General features: G+C 36.5%; 1 protein-coding gene and 1 long non-coding RNA gene across 4 annotated transcripts in view; one reads left to right on the forward strand and one right to left on the reverse strand.

Moving 5' to 3' along the window:
* The window catches only part of LOC105873497 (uncharacterized), a 113,491-nt gene extending 100,279 nt beyond the window's left edge, over window positions 1-13,212 (forward strand). The window contains exon 4 of the long non-coding RNA XR_001155069.2: window positions 13,116-13,212. This is a non-coding gene — a long non-coding RNA (uncharacterized LOC105873497). The remainder of the gene's footprint in view (window positions 1-13,115) is intronic.
* GMDS (GDP-mannose 4,6-dehydratase) overlaps window positions 1-19,452 on the reverse strand; it is a 638,941-nt gene that overhangs the window by 475,365 nt on the left and 144,124 nt on the right. For 2 of the 3 annotated variants that reach the window (XM_012768474.2, XM_012768473.3), the window contains exons 2-4: window positions 13,643-13,687; window positions 5,372-5,459; window positions 2,470-2,579 (exon numbers count right to left, since the gene is read on the reverse strand). In XM_012768474.2, the coding sequence (XP_012623928.1) occupies window positions 2,470-2,579; window positions 5,372-5,459; window positions 13,643-13,687 (243 nt within the window). Of the gene's footprint in view, window positions 1-2,469; window positions 2,580-5,371; window positions 5,460-13,642; window positions 13,688-15,631; window positions 15,881-19,452 lie in introns of those variants that run through there. The other variant, XM_012768472.3, reaches the window with a different exon arrangement.

Consider the following 19,452-nt stretch of genomic DNA (forward strand, 5'->3'; position numbering starts at 1 on the left):
CAAAATATGGAGAGCTGCCCAGATGCAGCTCAGCTTCCTACCTAGCTTCATCTCACATTTCTCCTCATATTCTTTCTGCACAGCTAACACAGAATGCTTCTCATCCTGCAAACATGTCCCAAGTTTTCTTACTTCTAAGTCATTGCTTTCTATTATTACCTCCATTTCAATTAGCAGCTTCCCCTTACATCTGCAAATGCCCTCTTTCAGCTTCAAGATCAGGGCTAGTGTCAACTCCTTGCACCATACATAATCCCCTCAGTGGAAGTTCTCTCTCACCCTTCTCTAAAGACTCAAAGACATTTGCCTAGATCATCCCTACAAAATTAAATTCCCACCCCTAGCAGAAGTGGGTTTGATATATCTTTTTGTCCTCCACCATACCATGCATGACACCTAGTACCAGGTATGTACTCAAGAAATATCTGTCGAAGGATTAAATGACTTTCCAAAATAAAATTGTTATTTTAATGGAGCATCATTCCTGCCACTGAACTGACCTTTAGAAGCAGCAGCCAAAGTAAAATAAAAACAGATAAATTTCACGTACACAGCAACTTAGAAAGAATCAATTCAATCTCCTATACTTTCTATTATTTCCAGTACAACCACTCTAAAATGATAACCAAACACTATCATGTACACGGCAACTAAGAAAAATACAACATATTTTTTAAACTACAAATATGTTTTGGAAAAAAGAAATGACCAACCCCTTCAATACTAAAATGACAGGGTGCAGGCCTTCTATAAATAAACCTTTATAAAATTTCCTGCATCTTCCGACCATACCAGTCTGTAGCTTCTAGAGGTGATAAACTATCTATAATCACAAAGGAAACTTCTTAATCTAAAGGAAATTAAATAACAGAGCATTTGTTCCAAAACATTTTGTTTTGTCTGGAAGATACTCTCACAGCTAGTCAGGAAGGTTAAGAAGCAGCCAGATGAATTATAATGTGAAAGACAGACTGACTGCCTCAATTAGGAAAAATAAAGTCTTTATTTCTGGAATGGTAGAGAGTCACTACTTCCCTATAAAAAAGAGGAGATATAATCTCTCAAGTAAAGTATGCAAAGAGGCCCTTCAAAATGGGAAAACACATTGGGAATCATAGAAAAACAGCACTGTTCTAACCTAAAGACCTTGATACCTTTCACAGACCAAATTTCAAGCCTACATACAGAACAGAATCATCATAGATTAAGAAAGAAAAAAATGATTTTTCCTAGACAGCACAGGCAGATATGAGGTATCTTCATTGATCAATATATGGTCATCCTTCAAGGTTAACGTTTGGAGAAAAATATATAATATTATGAGGACTGATATTCAATTTTTAAATTTGCTATCAATTATAAAACTGGGCTTATTGCTATGTTTCTCTCACTATGTTCTCCACTTGGTTTCATTTGCTCTAGTTCATGATTTCTTCCCTAAATTAGCAAAGGTATTAATATATAAAACAGGCACACATATTCCATTCTGTACAAAGTTGGGGATATGGAGAAATAGCAAATCACCTAAATACTTTCTGAATAAGACACCTATATTTGTTCATTAAACAGCAAAAACTGCTCTTAAATTTTCTGAGTTTTTTGGGGGGAGTGCTTTTTAAACTTACAGTTACTTGCTTTTATTTCTAAGCTCCACTAACCATCTTGACTAAGATTCTAAATAGAACTCATATCATCCACAGCTTCAGATCACTCCTCAAGTGAACAGTAGGACACAGAAACAAAAACTTGAGTTAAGCAGATCACTAGAACCCTGGGGATGGTCCCCTTGGGTCACTGCGATCCATTTCGGAAAGAGAAACTAAAGTGAGGGGGGCTACCAGAGAATCTGAATAATATATATATATATATATATATATATATATATATATATATATATACACACACTCACATACACACACATACACACACATCAACATTCGCTGTATCACACGGAGGAGGAAAGAGGCTAAAGAGAACTTTTCTTACAATGATTTTTACAACTCACAAAAAAAGTTAATTCAGCTAAATTTTAACATATTATTGGGACTCAAAAAATATTCTTTCAGCCAGTAATGTAGCCACTACCAAGAATTAATATTAAAACAGAGGTTTTACTGAGTTGCATCTTCCAATATTTTAACAAAACATTTCATTCACAATCTGATTTGAAATGGCAGAAAATACATCCAAGAGGGGCTCGTGACTATGGGGAACAACCCAAAATTAGCAAATACTGCTATTTTAATATTAGTGGTAAGATTTTATTATATTGTTCAATAACAGAGAAAATACACTTTTTAAAAAATCTAGTATTTCCATTTGAATTAATATTTAAACTAACACTGAAGATTAAACTTGGAGACTAGGACCAGTGGTTATACTAATGTACTGAGAAGCAACAGACACAAGTAAAATACAGAATGCTGTAGGAACACAGCCAGAGAAATCACGACCATGAAAATGGCTTACTTTAACATGGCTCTGGGCTCCCAGGTTGTAGATCTCTGTAGGCTTTACTTCATTAATGATCTTCACAAGGCAGGTACTGTCGGTGAGATCACCATAATGCAATTTCATGTCTTTAGAATTCAAAAACATACCATTAGATAGAAGAAAACAATGTAAGCTCAGTTCTTTAAAATACTGAAATTGAAATGCATATTTTGAAAGTGTGAAAAACCAGGGTCAAAATAGAAATGTTATATTTAATGGTTCTAAAATGGAAGAGTATAACTGTCATCTTTAAATAACCTAATAGTAGAAAGATATTATATATGCTGCCTATATCTATAAAGGATTTGTGGGGATAAACTCAGATGAACTTTTTAGAAAGCATAATAACATGATAGATGTTATATATTTAAATCTTAGGGCTCCAGATGGTTATAAAATATGTTAAGAGTGAGATTCAGAAAAAGAAAACCTTACAATAATGTGTATGCCACCTAAAGAAATCTATAACATTCTGGTGATGGTGAAGATAGCTCTGTATTTCTTCAGATACTTTTATCTGGCAATTTTTAAGTACCATATAAACATCAAACCTTAAACCACCCATGAAATACCTGATGTAGTATTGTAATTGATTAAAGGACAACTAGCCTATTCCAACTCCTAAATCTAAGCAGATCCTTACAATGACTTCATTAGTGTAAGAATTTGATACATGTGAATGGTTGATTTGCTAACTTGATAGTTCCCTTATTTTTACAAAATACTGATCCAATGGCAGTACTGTTCTACACTCTGCACAAAAAATAATAATTTTAAGGGATGATGCACATAATAACTTGAATATTAAGATGGAAACCCTTTTCTTTGGGACAACTAGATTATCTTCCTGATAACATCACCACCTTTACAAGTAATCCAAATTTTCAAACATTCAAGAGTGATCCATATCTCTCACCACCCACAAAAATTAATTCAAGATGGACGAAAGACTTAAATGTAAGGCATGAAACCTAAGAACTCCAGAAGAAAATGCTGGAAAAACTCTTTAAGATATTGGCTTAGGCAAAGAATTTATGAAGAAGACCCCAATGGCAATCACAGCAATAATAAAAATAAATAAATGGGCTTGATTAAATTAAAAAGTTTCTACACAGCTAGGGAAATAATCAACAGAGCAAACAGACAACCTAAAGAATGGAAGAAAATACTCATAAGCTATACATCTATTAAAGGGCTAATAACCAAAATCTACAAAGAACTCGAACAAATCAGCAAGAAATCATCAAACAACCCCATTAAAAAGTAGGCAAAACATATGATCAGGAGCTTTTCAAAAGAAGATAGACAAATGGCCAAGAAACATATGAAAAAACTGCTCAGCATCACTAATCATCAGGGAAATGCAAATTAAAGCCCCAATGAGATATCACTTTATGCCAGTTAGAATGGCTTTTATGAAAAAGTCCAAAAACAATAGATGCTGGTGTGGCTGCAAAGAGAAAGGAACACATACATTGTTGGTGGGACTGCAAATTAGTACAAACTCTATAGAAAACAGTATGGAGATTCTGCAAAGAATTAAAAGTAGATCTACCATTTGATTCAGCAAGGCAACTACTGGGTATTTATTCCAAAGGAAGTCATTTTATCAAAAAGACACCTGCACACAAATGTTTATTGCAGCACAATTCACAATTGCAAAGATCCGTAATCAATTCAAGTGCCCATTAATTCATGACTGGATTAACAAAATGTATTATATGTATACTATGCAGCCATGAAGAAGGATGAAATAAGGCCTTTTGCAACAATTGGATGAAACTTGAGATGGTTATCCTAAGTAAAGTATCTATACAATGGAAAAACAAACACCACATGTACTAGCTATTAAACTGGAACTAACCAATGAGCACACATGTGCACGGAAGGAAGTAAAACTCAAGCAGGGGAGAGGGGGAGGAGGGGAGGGACGAAAACCTACCTAACGGGTACAGTGAACACTATCTGGGTGATGGACACACTTATAACCCCTGACTCAAGCATAACAAAATTGATAAATATAATCGAAAACATTTGTACTCCCATATTTTTAAATAAAAAATTAATTAATTAATTTAAAATACTCAGGGGCTCAGAGGTAAATACAAAAGGTTTACAAGTTGAATGTATCATCCTCACTGGCTAGAAAAAATGGTCACATAATGCAAACTGAACTTGGAGTTAAAAGCTCTGTGTCCTAATCCCAGCCCTGCCATTTTCATGGTGGGTGACCTCAATAAAGTCACAACCTCTCTCTGTCTCCCTTTCCTCATCTATAAAATTGTCCCCTAGAATCCTCAGGAGTTGCTATAAAGATCCAATGAGAAAAACTGTGATTATGCTATGTAAACTGTACACCACACACAGGCAAATTTATTAACAAAATTAACAAAACAACTGCAAATACTGATAATGATCAGTAAAGTAATTTAAATATAATTTTGATTGCCAACTTTTTTTGGACTTCTCTTCACAAATTATTTTTAAAATGTACAAAGATTGTTTAATTAAATGCACAAAAACTGTTTAACTTGATTAAATCAGACAACATAAAAAGCTGAGGGACACTGTCAGTATGGAACTGTTCTTACTTAAGGGGACAGGGATACCTGCAGTGAGTCATCAAAGGCTCTTTCTTCCTCTCTTGGTCTCTCCAAGCCACTCACCCGATATCTTTCTAAAAGCCAAACCAAGATGACACTACAGCCTAGGACAGCAAGCAATGAAGGGTTGCAAAGCATGCAAATTGTATTCAATGCACTAATTCAAGGGTAAACAATTGTGACTCAATGGGCTTTAGGGAAAGTGACATTTGAAAACATCTTATCTGAAGATAGGAAGTGATAGAAAAAGATTTTAGAAAAAGAAAATGACTTACTTCCTTCAATGTGAGCCTGGGGATTCTTATATAGATGTTCAATTCGACCTGTATTGAAAGAACTGGATCGTCGTACAATTCCATGGACCTGCATTTTTACAGTGTGGAAAAATAAAAGTAAATAATAAAGGTGCAATGAGGATTAATAAGTAACTTAGAAGTTCTTTAATGTTTAGCTTTATGAAAAAAGTATAAATATTATTTTAAATTATTAGAAATAGTTCCACTGCTTTCTTTTCCCCCAACCACTGCTCACCAGCTACCAACACTCAACCTCCATCTTTCTCCAGTGGTTTTACCGCCAATCTCAACAAAGTAATTAGATAATTATGTGACTTAGTTGTAGATACTCAAATTATCTCCTTTTCTAAACACACACACTTATAATCTAACTGATGACAAAAATATCTCTTCCATTTGAAACTGAAGACAGATTATGTGAGGCTGTATCAGTAAAACAGCTTGTGGCCTGTTTAACACAGAGCATGAGGTCATCACATCTTACCAGTATCCTCAGAGGTATAGCACTTTTTATCTATTCTATATATTTCTGGAGCCATCAGTATTGTCAGAGAGCAGTTTCTATTATGCAGCTGCATGGAAAAGTCAGAAAGCTCAATAGTATGAGTTAGAGATGAGATTTATGTATTACTGAATTTAACATAAAGAAAACTCAAATGAAGAGAGGATTTTTAAAATAATTTTTATGTTGACTTCACCATGGTTAAGTATGAAGGGGAAAAAGTTGTTGGGACAGGAATGCATACCTGTCTGATATTGAAGAAAAGATCATTTGTGTCAGATACGTAAGAGAAATTGTTCCAGACCTAGTCACACTTCCTTCTTGTGTCAAGATTACTCCCTTTGTGCTGCCAATGCTAACACCAGCTTAAGTCACCAGCTGTCCAAGTTCCAGTTCTACTGGTGGCAGTTTTAATCCTTGACTTATTTTAGAAGTGTTCCTTCTAATGTTGGATAGGTTCATTTGCAGCTGAATACACTTCTATATTTTAACTCAATCGTTTTCTGTCTATTTCAAACCAAAATTAATCTTTGGCATGACTCAAATATTCCGAATGCAATGAGGAAATTATAAGCACATAAGACTTTCTTTCAAACAGAAAAAAATATCATCACCATTTTATATGGCATACATGAGAAACTGACTTCTGCAAAGGATACGACATGCCCACATTTAGTAATTCTGTTGGTTAGTTGCTTTAGCCAACAAGAAAAGCACTCATGGACACTTTTCCAAAAGAACGAAACCCAAGAAAAGTTGGTAAACATGAAAGTATTTTAAGAAGGGAATATGCAAACTGGTTGACATTTTAGGAGGCAAACATTAAATAAAATCTAGGAAACGTTAAATTGAGATTTGGCTATACATATCCATTTCTTAATTTAGAAATGGAGAAAACAACACTAATATTAAGCTTAGAGTTTATTCTACTTCCTGAGCTCCAATATTGCAAGTTGTTAACTTAATTGTAAAGTTGAAATGTTCTACAAACTTTATTTTGTTTAATAAAAAGCAATTTGACATATATACTTATATATATATAGCAAAATTGGCATTACTACCAAAGTTATTTCTAAAATACAGATTTATTAGATGTAAATACTTTGTTTCATTGAATAAAAAAGAATTTCTATGCTCTAAAAACAGATAATTAACTTTTGACAATGAAAAGAATAATATTGTTTAAGCTATCTTCTCTTGATTGCTGAATTCTGGGGAAGTCACAAAATATTGCAACAGCCCATCTAAACATAAAAGGCTTTGATAAAAATATTAAATGATCTTGATTGAGTCAGTGTGAAAAGCAGACAACCACAGAATAATAAGACTTTATTGTCACACTTAGAATCAAAAGCATTAAGTACTAACTGCTTTTTTTAATTTAAAAAAAAAGTATTTTAATTTCCCCTAATTCCCAACTTTTGGTATGTGTATACAGGGAAAGAAAGATCTGCCAAATGCTTAATCCATGACAGCAGATATTATTCTAAGAGTTATATGAAAGCTGAGTCTGTCTCCTTTTGAAACAGGTGAAATACAAACTTTAAAATAAGCCAAAATGTGTGCAAACTGCATAATCTAGTTAAGAATTTGAGATTAGCAGCTTTCTCTTTACAGAAGGGAGGTGGGCAGGGCTCCTTTGTTTGTTTTTATAAGGATTGGGGAGAAAAAGAGATGAAGGGTTAGGAAACCAAACAGAAAAGATAAGTTAAGTTGAATCTGACTTTATAAATTGCTATTAAATATAGTAGTTCAAGACCAAATATAATTCTGAAAAACTGAGGTCTTAATAAACGAAGGCGGTTTTTGATAAATTTCATGTTCCATTTAACCAGGTGATGAAAAGGAAAATTTCAAGTTTTCTTAATGTCAAAACAAAGTTGATTTGATTTCAAAACCTAGAATCAGATTAGGCAATATAACAAAAATGATTTATTATTTATTACGATCAAGAAAATGGAAAATTATTACCACTGGATTTAAAATTCTTTAGTGTCTAGATTTCTCTTGAAGGCAAGGATGCCTCCATGACATGGTTGATGCCACTCTCTTTTTGAAAAGTATAGATTATCTAGATAATATTAATTGCCAACATTTACACATCAGTGACCACATACAAGACACCATTCTTTGTACATATTAAATCACTTCATCTCACAACAACCTTACTATTACTTTTACCTTACTGTTACTATTATCTTATTATTTCCATTCTACAGATGAGGACACTGCCTGAGATCAAACAGCTAGGAAGTGGTAGCATTAAAGGACAGACTTGGTCGAGTCCGGTAACACTCTACTGAGTTGTTGTTTCAAAATGAAATCCATAAAAAGCTTTGTCTTTTTTAAAATCAAAGCATAAGGCTTCTGAGATAAGAAAAAAAAATATTTCAAGGATTCTCATAGATCAAGAAAAAGTGTAGGAACTCCATGTTCTAACAAATAATTTCCCAGAGATAACAATTGGACAATCATTAGCTATCCCATTTCTTTTCTATTCTGACAATTCACTTCAGAGCTGGTGATTATATAGTTCCTTTCCTGGAAGGAAAACCCACAATTTACCTATTTTTTTTTTATTTTAAAGTCTGATACGCTGTGTTGTAGTTTTACCAAGTTATTTAATATAGATTTTTCATATATTCCCAGATTTTAGCTTTTAAAAGGTTCAACTTTGTCTTTTATTTCTCTGGTTTTCCTCTGTACTCAATGCAAAATGGGTACAAAAGTATGTTGTCGGCTTATATGCTAACAAAGAACTGGGAAGGCACTTAAAACTATTAATAGAATGTGCTTTCATAAAAAGCTTCACTTCTGTCCATTTTCCTTTTTCTCATATGAGGGAGAAAGAACGAACTTAGTTCTAGCGTCCTCAGCAACAGACCACGCCTGCTATTCAGTAAGGCTAATTAATGAATTAGACTAAGCAGCCTTCTGCAAGACCCATGTCCACTAGCTTGTCCACATCAGACACTGTGTCACTCTGCCACTCTTGATCAGTAAGTCTCATGAATTCCACAGAGTTCCACTGGGCTGTTTCCCACGTATTGTTTTATCTAATCTTCACAACCACCTCAGGATATAGGTGTGCTTATCATCTCCATTTACAGAACAAGAAATTAAGTCTCAGAGGGGTCAAGTGACATGTCCAAGATCACAAAGCCAGAAAGTGGCAGAGGAGGATTAAGACACAGCTACCCAGCACCCGAGTTAAGGGCTCCCTTGCCACAACAAGCTGGACCACCTTGTCCACCCACTTGTCTGCACTGCTCAACAGGGTATAAAGGAGAACGATCCTTTGCACTTCAGCAATGTGTAGAATTAAGTATACAAAGTGTTTAAATGGTGACTTTCCATAAAACCCGAATATTCTTGGTTTTCCTCATCATGAGATGGCATTTCTAGGTACTCAATTAACAATGAGCAAGTGTTAGATCCATTCTTGTTATACTCTACTAAATGTTTAATTCTGAGCATAATTCATGAAAAAAAACCCATTAAAAACTGTCATTATAAACCTTTGAGTCTCTTCTCAATGAGAACTGGAACAGGGATAAAGCAATCCTTTACTTTTTCACTTTAAATGGTTCATTCAAAGCATGATTAGGTATATGGATTTCAGTAGCCACATTTGATGCCAGGCCCCACAGCTTCAGGAATCTAAAAGCGTGTGAGGTCATTACAAGGGAATTAACCATAACTAATCAGTATAGTAGTATCTTCTATTCCTTTTCAAGTCATCCACAAATACTTTTGCTTTGTTAGCTAAGCTTTTTGGACTTTTATTTTGCTTCTTTGACTACAGAAAATGTAAAGCACTGTCTCACTGTGTGACACTAATTCTGCACACAGGGTCTGTTTCTGCCCATGCCATCCCTCATCATGATCCCACCAGCCTGGCTCCACTCTCCATGTATTAATCATCAATGCTTCCCCAGCCTCAACAAAAGGCTGACCTTGCCACTGCTAGCCAATCAAAGTTTGTTCTTTCTCTTCTGAGAAGAACAGCTCAGAGTCAGCATCAAGCCTCTTCTTCACAGTGTTTATTTGTTCCTGGCTTACACTTTTCTACTCCAAAGTATGTTGTTTTCAGTTGTCCCTGACCTTTCTGATATGCCTTATACAAAGACTAGATTCAAAACATGATAACTGGAAGAAGCAAAGCCCCACAAATTTAAAATTTAAAATACCTTAGGGTACCTTGTCCATCTTTACCATATGATTAAATCTGTCACCTGATCCCATTTGGACTCTAGTTGCAGTGGTTCTCTATCTGGCAAACTGTATCAGCAACGCCTGGGGACATTAGAAAGGACAATGCCCAGACCTCTGAATCAGCCTTCTATGTCTTAACGGGGCCTCTAAGATTGTGATGTACATTAAAGGCTGAGAACCTGCTGAGGCAGAAGTCTGCACCCAGCCCAAACTGCGGTCATCGACTCTCTGAGTTCAGGTGTGTACAAGTATGTACCTCTCCCAGCTCGCTTCATGCACTCTACCAACCTTGTTCTTTTACTCATGGTCTTGAGTAACCAGGGACTGTGGTAGATGACTCTAGAAATTTCCCAATGCAGCCAATCTGAAAAATCACTCTAACATTTACTTTCATCTAAACACCAAAAGATAAAGCCTGTGCCACCACTGCATTCCTCCTACTGGCTTATTCTCCAATTATATCAATGTCTTAACAATGAGGACAGCAGCCTATTAAAACTGAATACAATGCAGATAAACACACTGTCACTCCCACTATATGTAGAGAGCTCACATTTCCCCTGTACTATGAGGACTCATTTCTGCTTATGCTCTGCAGCTGTGTACCTTCCCCCTATATTGTCAGTCATGTTTCCCTCTAACAATTTATTGATTTCACTCTTAAACCTGTCTTCTCTTGCCAATTATTGTTTCAGTGATAAATTCTTCCCATTAACTGTGATTTGCCAAGTGGGCCTACTGTTGTCTTTTTTTTTATTTTCAAAATATTAAGGGGGTACAAATGTTTTTGTTACATGGATAGCTTTTATCATGCTTAAGTCAGGGTATTAGTGTGCCCATCACGTGAATAGTGTTCATTGTATCTGCTGGATAGGTTTTTACCTTTCCCGTTTTTCTCCCTCCAAACTTCTTGATTTCCACTTTTACTTCTCTCTGTGCCCATCTGTGCCTATCAATTATTTCCAAATTATTAGAGAGTAAATGTGGTATTTTTCCATTCCTGAGATATTTCTCCGGTTCCATCCAAACTGCTGCAAAAGAGATTAATTCATCTCTTTTTATGGCTGAGTAGTACTCTGTAGTATATATATATATATATATATATATATATATATATATACACACCACATTTTATTAATCCACTCATGTATTGATGGGCACTTAGGTTGATTTCACATCTTTGCAGTTGTGAATTGTGCTGCAATAAACATTCGAGTACAGATATCTTTTTGATAAAATGACTTCTTTTCCTTTGGGTTGATACTAATACTGGGATTGCTGGGTCAAATGGTAAGTCTATATTTATTTCTTTGAGGAATCGCCATACTGTTTTCTATACAGGTTGTACAAATTTCAAGTCCTACCAACAGTGTACAAGTGTTCCTTTCTCTCTGCATCCACACAAGCATCTACTGTTTTTTGACTTTTCAATAATAGCCATTCTGACAGGCGTAAGGTGATATCTCATTGTGATTTTAATTTGTATTTCCCTGATGATTAGTGATGTTGAGCATTTTTTAATAAGTTTGTTGGCCATTTTTCTATCTTCTTTGAAAAACTTCTGTTCATGTCTTTTGCTCACTTTTTAATGGGGTTGTTTGTTCTGTTCTTGCTGATTTCTTTGTAAATTATGCATATCAGCCCTTTATCAGATGTGTAGTTTGTGAATATTTTCTCCCATTCTTTAGGTCATCTATTTGCTCTGTTGATCATTTCCTTTGCTTTGCAGAAGCTTTTTGATTTCATCAAGTGACATACTGTTTTTTTGTATCAGAATTAGATCTACTCTTACAATTTGAAATATCCAGAAAACATGTGCAGCTCACCAGACAGCCCCAGGTTCTCATTACATCTATTTCCAAATCTCTCATCCCACCTGTCTTCTGAAGTCTGGTAATTCCTTAACAAGAGACATCTAAATGGAGGTTTGCTTTTCCATGTATGTCTTTTTAGCCTTTTCCAGTAACACTAACAGCATCATTTGCCTGAAAATGGTTAATATCTACACATCCAACTAGCCCTGCCACTCATCCACCCATTCTTGCAGCACGAGGCCACACTCCCTTGTCCTCTGGATTAGATACAAATACTGCCTGTTGCCACTAACCTCATCTCCAGTCTCACTATCCCCCACAACCTCCTGGAAGTAGATCTGCACACCCATGCAATTTGAACATCACTTCCGACATGCCACCTTGCTTTTCACAACTGCAGTGACTACTGCTCAGCTAGCGTCTTTTCTTGGTTCATTTGAGACGCAGCCATGTCAGCAATTCCTCTGTAGCCACGAAACATCTCTCACCTGTTCCCAAACATCTGAAACCCAGTACAGACATCTCTCTGCCAAACATTTTCTTTTAAAATTTATTTTAATATTGCCCATAAATTAAGGCATTAGGTTAATCTAGCCTAAATAAATATTAGTCTTTCCCTAAAACCAACTATTTGTATTACTCAATAATTTATTCTAAAACTCTCTATTCTATAGATATGTGTTCCTTTCTTAATTATTACAGCAATATACCCATATGAACATATGTGTACATGTGAACTCTCATAAATACATTTGTTTTATTTTGATATTATCACAAAATATACAAGTAGCTATTAGATAAGAGCACAGGAGGACCTAACACATCTGCTATTACTTCTTAAAGTCTAAAAGTCAAGACTCTAAGAAAAGATTATGAACTAAAAGAAAATTAATTTCCTTTTCTTCAAATGCTGTTGGCATTTTGATGCCAAATTCCTTGCTGAAATTTTTTCATTTGCCAACTACACATTTTTTGAAATAATATATCTGTGATTGGAATAAGTAGACAATCCAAATTATCTATATAAACATTCATAAAGGTCAGAGCATATGAGCCACTGCGAAGGTTTTTGCTCTCTGTACAGTATGAATTTATAGATATGTATATATCTGAAAAATGGTTCTTAGAAAAGTTAAGGTGTATACATTGAGCTACATCAATATTAATATATAAAACTCTTGTTTCTTTTAAGAAAAGGAGAAAATGTTGAAGATGACAACACCACCAGCAGCAGCAAACCTAAGTTTCAGCTTCCATAAAATATACGGCTGCCTATTAGAAAGCAAAAACCTCCAGGTGTAAATATTTTATTCAAGCTTGCCAAAGATCAGCTTGGGTTTTATTGCTCTGTGCAATTTCTGAATTAAGTGACTTCACTGTGAGTGGGACGTTTTTATGTAACACATTACATCATAAATTAACCCTAACAACATTACAGCTTCAGCTTGCACAGGCAGCTGCTTTATCAGAGGATGTGGGAAGCATGCGAAAAGGCTGAACACTGAGGTGCTGGGGAGCCACCAGTGCTCACCAGCAGATAAACAGCACAATGAGCTGGCAGGATCACAAGCCTGAAGGCACATTCTTCCCTAGATTCTGATTTGTTATCAGAGTTTCAGCGGAAAACACACACAGGAGGATAGCAGCAAAGGAAGCGTGCGGCCAGTGTGTCCAAGCCATTGCACCATCCTGAGCTTGCTTGTCCACTGAGTCACCCACCTCATAGCCTTTCTCCAGCAAGAACTCGGCCAAGTATGAACCATCCTGGGAAAAGGAAAAAAAATGAAAAACGTCAGTCCCATCGTGACAGGTATAGAAAGGTGGCCTAGACTGAGAGTTTTAAGAAAAGCATTTAAAAGGCTTCATGAACTTATATTAAGGATCATGCCAACCAAAATAAAAATAATACCAATAATGTCAATAAACACCACATGAAGTTCCACTAACACACAAAGCATTTTCACAAACAGCATATCATTTGAGCTCACTGAAGACAGAGGAAGAAACTGAAATCCAGGGAAGTAATATGTGGCAACAGAGAGAACATGAAGCTCCACAATCAGGTGGCTTTGGGTTTAGGTTTTGCCAGTTACTAGCTGCAAACTATGCAAAATATGTGGGCAAAAACCAGAATGCCTTGGTGCTATAGGAACATAAAACAGAAGTCTTACTAATTCTGGGGGGCGGGGTGAGGTTGTAAAAAAGGAATCACTGGGGAAGGGAAAAGATGGGAGCCAGAAGGGATTGGGGAGAGGAAGGGCAAATGTGAAGAGGAGGTGATGGCACTCCATGGTGGAGTGAGGAGGGCCAGGGGACAGTGGAGGAAGGTAAGCACCTTTGGGGGGTTGGCCTCTAGGCACTGGCAGGCGGTGGATGCTAAACCAAGGGTTTTAGAAAGTCATGGACAGCTTTAAAGGGTTTTGAGGCCAGGGCTGGGGGCAATGATCAGATTTGTATTATTATCACCGTATATGTACACACATACACATACGGAATTTTTAAAAAAGAGGATAGTAATTTTCATAAAATAATAAATACTTCATTTTTATTAATCTTAAATCACGTAGTTAATAACTTAACATGAAGATACCTAACTAAATATAGAGATTCTCAACTGAATTTTAATAACCCTTTTAAAATTTTCTGGTGAGGGTCTTTATTTAAACTATTTCATGTTCCATTTTTAGGGAAAGAAAGTGGGAGAGACATCTAATTAAACTTTTAAGAGGTAAAAGTTGAGAAATCACCATTCTATAGGTACTATAAATAGTCGCCAGCCTCTCTCAGAAAATGAAGTGGGTAGAGGTTTTGCAATCAATCCTATAATTGCTCTTCAGCTTTTAGCCCAGGTGAGAGGTCCCCCTCCATCTCATCTGGACTTAAAAATGGAAATTTGTGTCCTCAAAAGCAGTTGTGGATATTTGAGTTTTCTTTAGTTTCTTAAGTTCGAATAAGCTTAAAATCTCCCTTTGAGCTTAAAAAGTTCCTACTGGATATTCCAGGAAAAAAAAAAATTGAAGCAAGCCTTATTATCTTTACTTAACTGAAAGCTGGAATTGGAGACACCCTATGGGTCCTGAAAATGACAGGGCTGCCAAGTGAGTGTTTACTACATTAATGCAGAAGCCATGCATAAATTCAGGCAGAATGACAAGGCAAAGCATACAAGGGACACATTCTGTGGTTCATTAAAACCTCCAGCAGATTTTCTTCTAACTTTTTAACATAAATATTCTGGTTTATAGACTAATGTGGAGAAGATAAATTGTTTGTCATATTCCTTTTTACCCTATCCTTACAATTTTCACAGTTTTTACATATCTAATACGAAAACTAAGTCAGATAATGAGACTGACCAATTCAGGCCAGCACAAGCCACGTTTGTCTCCAAGACCACTGGCAATGTTAGAATAATCAGTAGCCCTATAACTCAATCAATGAGAAAACAGCTTAACAGAAAAGTATCTGCAATATGAATGATAATTTGAAAGTAGGTTGAAAGTATGAAGTTTTAATGTTGTTTTGAAGCAGGCAACACTATACTATTTATGTTTTATAATTGTCTTGGGATAAAAGTTACAATGCTTTGTCCTCTGCTGCAGTTGCATGAAATGTTTAAAAAAAAAAAAAAAAGGCGGAGGTAAACGTGCTAAAGATCCCTGGGGTGGGGAGAGCTGTGATTATTTAGAAAGCTGATGTGAAACAGACCTGACCAGGACTGAACCCTGTCAATAAGGTCTTGTTCTTCTCACCCAGGCCACTTCTCAAACTTTCCAACCACACTGGAACATTCTGAACCAGCAGTGGCACCCGCTTCCTCCTTGCTTCCTTGCCAAGCCTCTCAAGTGATAGCGCCCGGGCTGCACAATGAGTGGGAAACAAGCCCAGTAAGTGAGGGCTCCTGGTCTCCAGCACTGGGGGCCCAGCTGGCCTCCCCCTCATCCTCTTCCCAGGTCCCTGGGGGATTCCAGGGGAGACATGGTATCTGAGCAGGCAGAAGTCCACCAAGACACTGGGATGGTTGTTTCTGCCTCCTCTTGAAGCACAGGGCTGATAGAGAATGGTCCAATCAGACTAAACTGTCACAGCTACTGAGAACCTGCAACTAACATTAAGTTCTGACACTTGACTCTTATGAAAACAAGGAACGAATAAACTAAATCTCCAACTTGTTCACTATGAACACAATTAATCTGGAATAAATTCCTGCCTGGGCTCAATCCTTGTTACAGAAAACTTTTTAATTAGAAAAATAATGTTGGCCTGGCGTGGTGGCTCACACCTGTAATCCTAGCACTCTGGGAGGCCGAGGCGGGCGGATCATTTGAGCTCAGGAGTTCCAGACCAGCCTGAGCAAGAGCAAGACCCCGTCTCTACTAATAAAAGAAAGAAATTAGCTGGACAACTAAAAGTATATATACAAAAAATTAGCTGGGCATAGTGCCTGTAGTCCTATGCCTGTAGTCCCAGCTACTTGGGAGGCTGAGGCAGTAGGATTGCTTGAGCCCAGGAGTTTGAGGTTGCTGTGAGCTAGGCTGACGCCACAGTACTCTAGCCCAGGCAACAGAGTGAGACTTTGTCTCAAAAAAAAAAAAAAAAAAAAGATAATGTCCCAATGTGACCTTTTAAAATTTAATTTTATACTTGGTTATTAAGGGTATCCATTTCATATTAAATGCCATATAGTTTTAAGCAATCACTATGGCATTTTTAAGACATCAAAATATTTTCTATCCTACTCTTACAAGAACTCAGCTAGAAGTTAAGCAGCCATTTGGCATCACAGGTAACTAAAACGTGGAGAGATTACTTGAATTGCCTAATATCACACTAGTTACAGACAAAGCCAGGACTAGAATCCAAGGCTTCCATCATGTTGAAATAGGAAATAATCTCCTTCCTCACCCTCCTCTACCTGGGACCTACCAAAACAAATCAAAACCCAACAAAATAATCAAAGACCATAAAAGATTCATTTTCAAACCAAATTGATTTAGTCATTTTCCATCACGGGGTGTTTTATGGATTAAACAGTGCTTCCAGTTGTAACCAAGTGACCCAAATGCAAAAAAGTCATGTAATTTTAGAATGCTCAGAGGAGGGAGAAAGGATATAGTGCCTGAGATTTTCCCAGGTCTCAGTTTAGGCACTTGCAGCACTGCCCATGAAGTGGTTCAGTGTTGTCTGGAGGTAAATTTGCATTGGTGGTAGTTACACATTGCCTTTGAGGCTGAAAGGGCAGGGTTCAAAAGGCCCAGGTTTCAGTGTTCCTGATGCCCATCCTGTTCTTTAGAGGGGTGGGCCCTCACTTTCCACGGAGTACTGAGAAATGTTCCAGATAGTCACATAAAAACTAAGAGTAATTTCAGAAATTAATAGAATCACATTTTAACTATAGTATGAAAACTAAAATTCCACAACTGAAGGGAACACAGAAAGTTTCCCCCTTCTTTTGTCAGCCGACCCTCACATCCACAAACACACTGTACAAATATAAATGTGCCAGGGCACGCCATCCTCCTGCAGTAGAGAGAGACGAGTATTTCTTTTCTCTCTTCCAACATGGATCCATGTATAGCCCAGACAGGCAAATAAATGAAAAGGGAATCTTCTTATGTGCAATTTGAGAAGCTGGCCCCTCTGAACTGCAGGCAAAATCATACTGCATGTTTCTGCTTAAGCACCCTTTGGCAGCTTCTTTGAACAGGATAAGGTAAGTAGTATTAGGCTAAAGAGACCTTGTCACTAACAGAATGAATGTCTTTGTTTAGATCATCTCAAGAAACAGGAAGTAGAATACCTCTTCTATAAGAAGAGAAAGTGCTCATTTGCATTGCCTTTATGCTCTTTAACTCTATGTATTCTAATTACTTTTTTAAAAAAGCATCTTTCCAGCTAATCACAAGTACAATATCAAAGTAATCTGAACCTCCAATAAGAGAAATAAAAACACCTCAATGATTAATAGAGAATGCTGTTTTGAATCAGAATGAAAACTTCCATGATTTAATCACTGTGAAGAATCCAGAGGCAGAATACATTTAAAAAGTATTTACATCCAGCTCATGTTTCTTACAGAAATCATTGAATAAAATCTGTCAGACTCACAGAATTCAAAAGACCATGGGGATAAATTAATCCAACTCTCTCATTTTACAGATCAGGAAATTGAGATTCAAAACAGGTAAATGTTTAGTGTACAGTCACAGGAAGTAGCATAACCTACACCAAAAAAATAAAAACAGGCCGGGCGCTGTGGCTCACGCCTGTAATCCTAGCTCTTGGGAGGCCGAGGCGGGCGGATTGCTCAAGGTCAGGAGTTCAAAACCAGCCTGAGCAAGAGCGAGACCCCGTCTCTACTACAAATAGAAAGAAATTAATTGGCCAACTGATATATATACAAAAAATTAGCCGGGCATGGTGGCGCATGCCTGTAGTCCCAGCTACCTGGGAGGCTGAGGCAGAAGGATCACTCGAGCCCAGGAGTTTGAGGTTGCTGTGAGCTAGGCTGACGCCACGGCACTCACTCTAGCCTGGGCAACAAAGCGAGACTCTGTCTCAAAAAAAAATAAAATAAAATAAAATAAAAATAAAAACAAAAACCAGTTCTCTGGACTCTAGACCTCATAATTTTACACTAAAAAATACTGAGCATACATCTAAAATGCAGAGATTGGACTAATGACTATGGTTGAAAACAAAGGAAAACACACTAATGCCTTACCAGAGTGAAGAAAAAGAGCAGAGCCAATAATTATCAATCAAACAATAATTAACTGATTGGTAGAGAGGAAATGAGGACACCAACACTATTTAAAACATATAAATAAGTCCCATCTCCTATAGTCTTTAAAGTTTAAAAGTACTTCCCCATAAAAGCCGCTATCATCAAAGAACTGACTTTCACTTCCTTTGATTTACCTCCTGCTAGAGAGGAGCACAGCAATCCAGAAATGTAATCAACAACCTGTGAATAATAAAGAATTGATTGTGCCCAGCAGCTAAAATAATCTACCCAACCATCCCTTCCTTCTTTCTTTTCAAGGAAAAGAGCTTCCAAGCAGGTGCTCAGAGGTTACACATATACCTCACACACATTAAGAAGCAAGAATGGCCCTGCAGCCAGACACAACACCTTCCAGGAATGAGGGATGAGTGTGAGGTTAATTCAGGTATCCATGCTTTAGAAAGATGCCAGATACTTTCCATCATGCTATCTATTAATATACCATGACACAGAATTCTCTGCCCTAAACATACTCAGTTTCACGAGGTTACAATGTTAAGTTTTAGGTCCAAGGTCAGTTTAAAAAGAAAAAAATACTTACACATTTAAAAAAAAAAATCAAAGAGGGAAGAAATGACCTTAAAGATTAATTTTTACAATTTTTTTTTCCAATTTGAGAGGTTTAAAAATTAACTTTCTTTTTTCATTTTTTCTGTCTCTCTTTTTTCTTCTTAGCCTTCACGGAACATTAAAGAATCTTTCTTCATTTTTTGACTAGTATTAAAACTGAAGAGTATTTGGT

The sequence above is a fragment of the Microcebus murinus genome, chromosome 15 (assembly GCF_040939455.1).
Source record: "Microcebus murinus isolate Inina chromosome 15, M.murinus_Inina_mat1.0, whole genome shotgun sequence".
Taxonomy (NCBI): Eukaryota; Metazoa; Chordata; class Mammalia; order Primates; family Cheirogaleidae; genus Microcebus; species Microcebus murinus.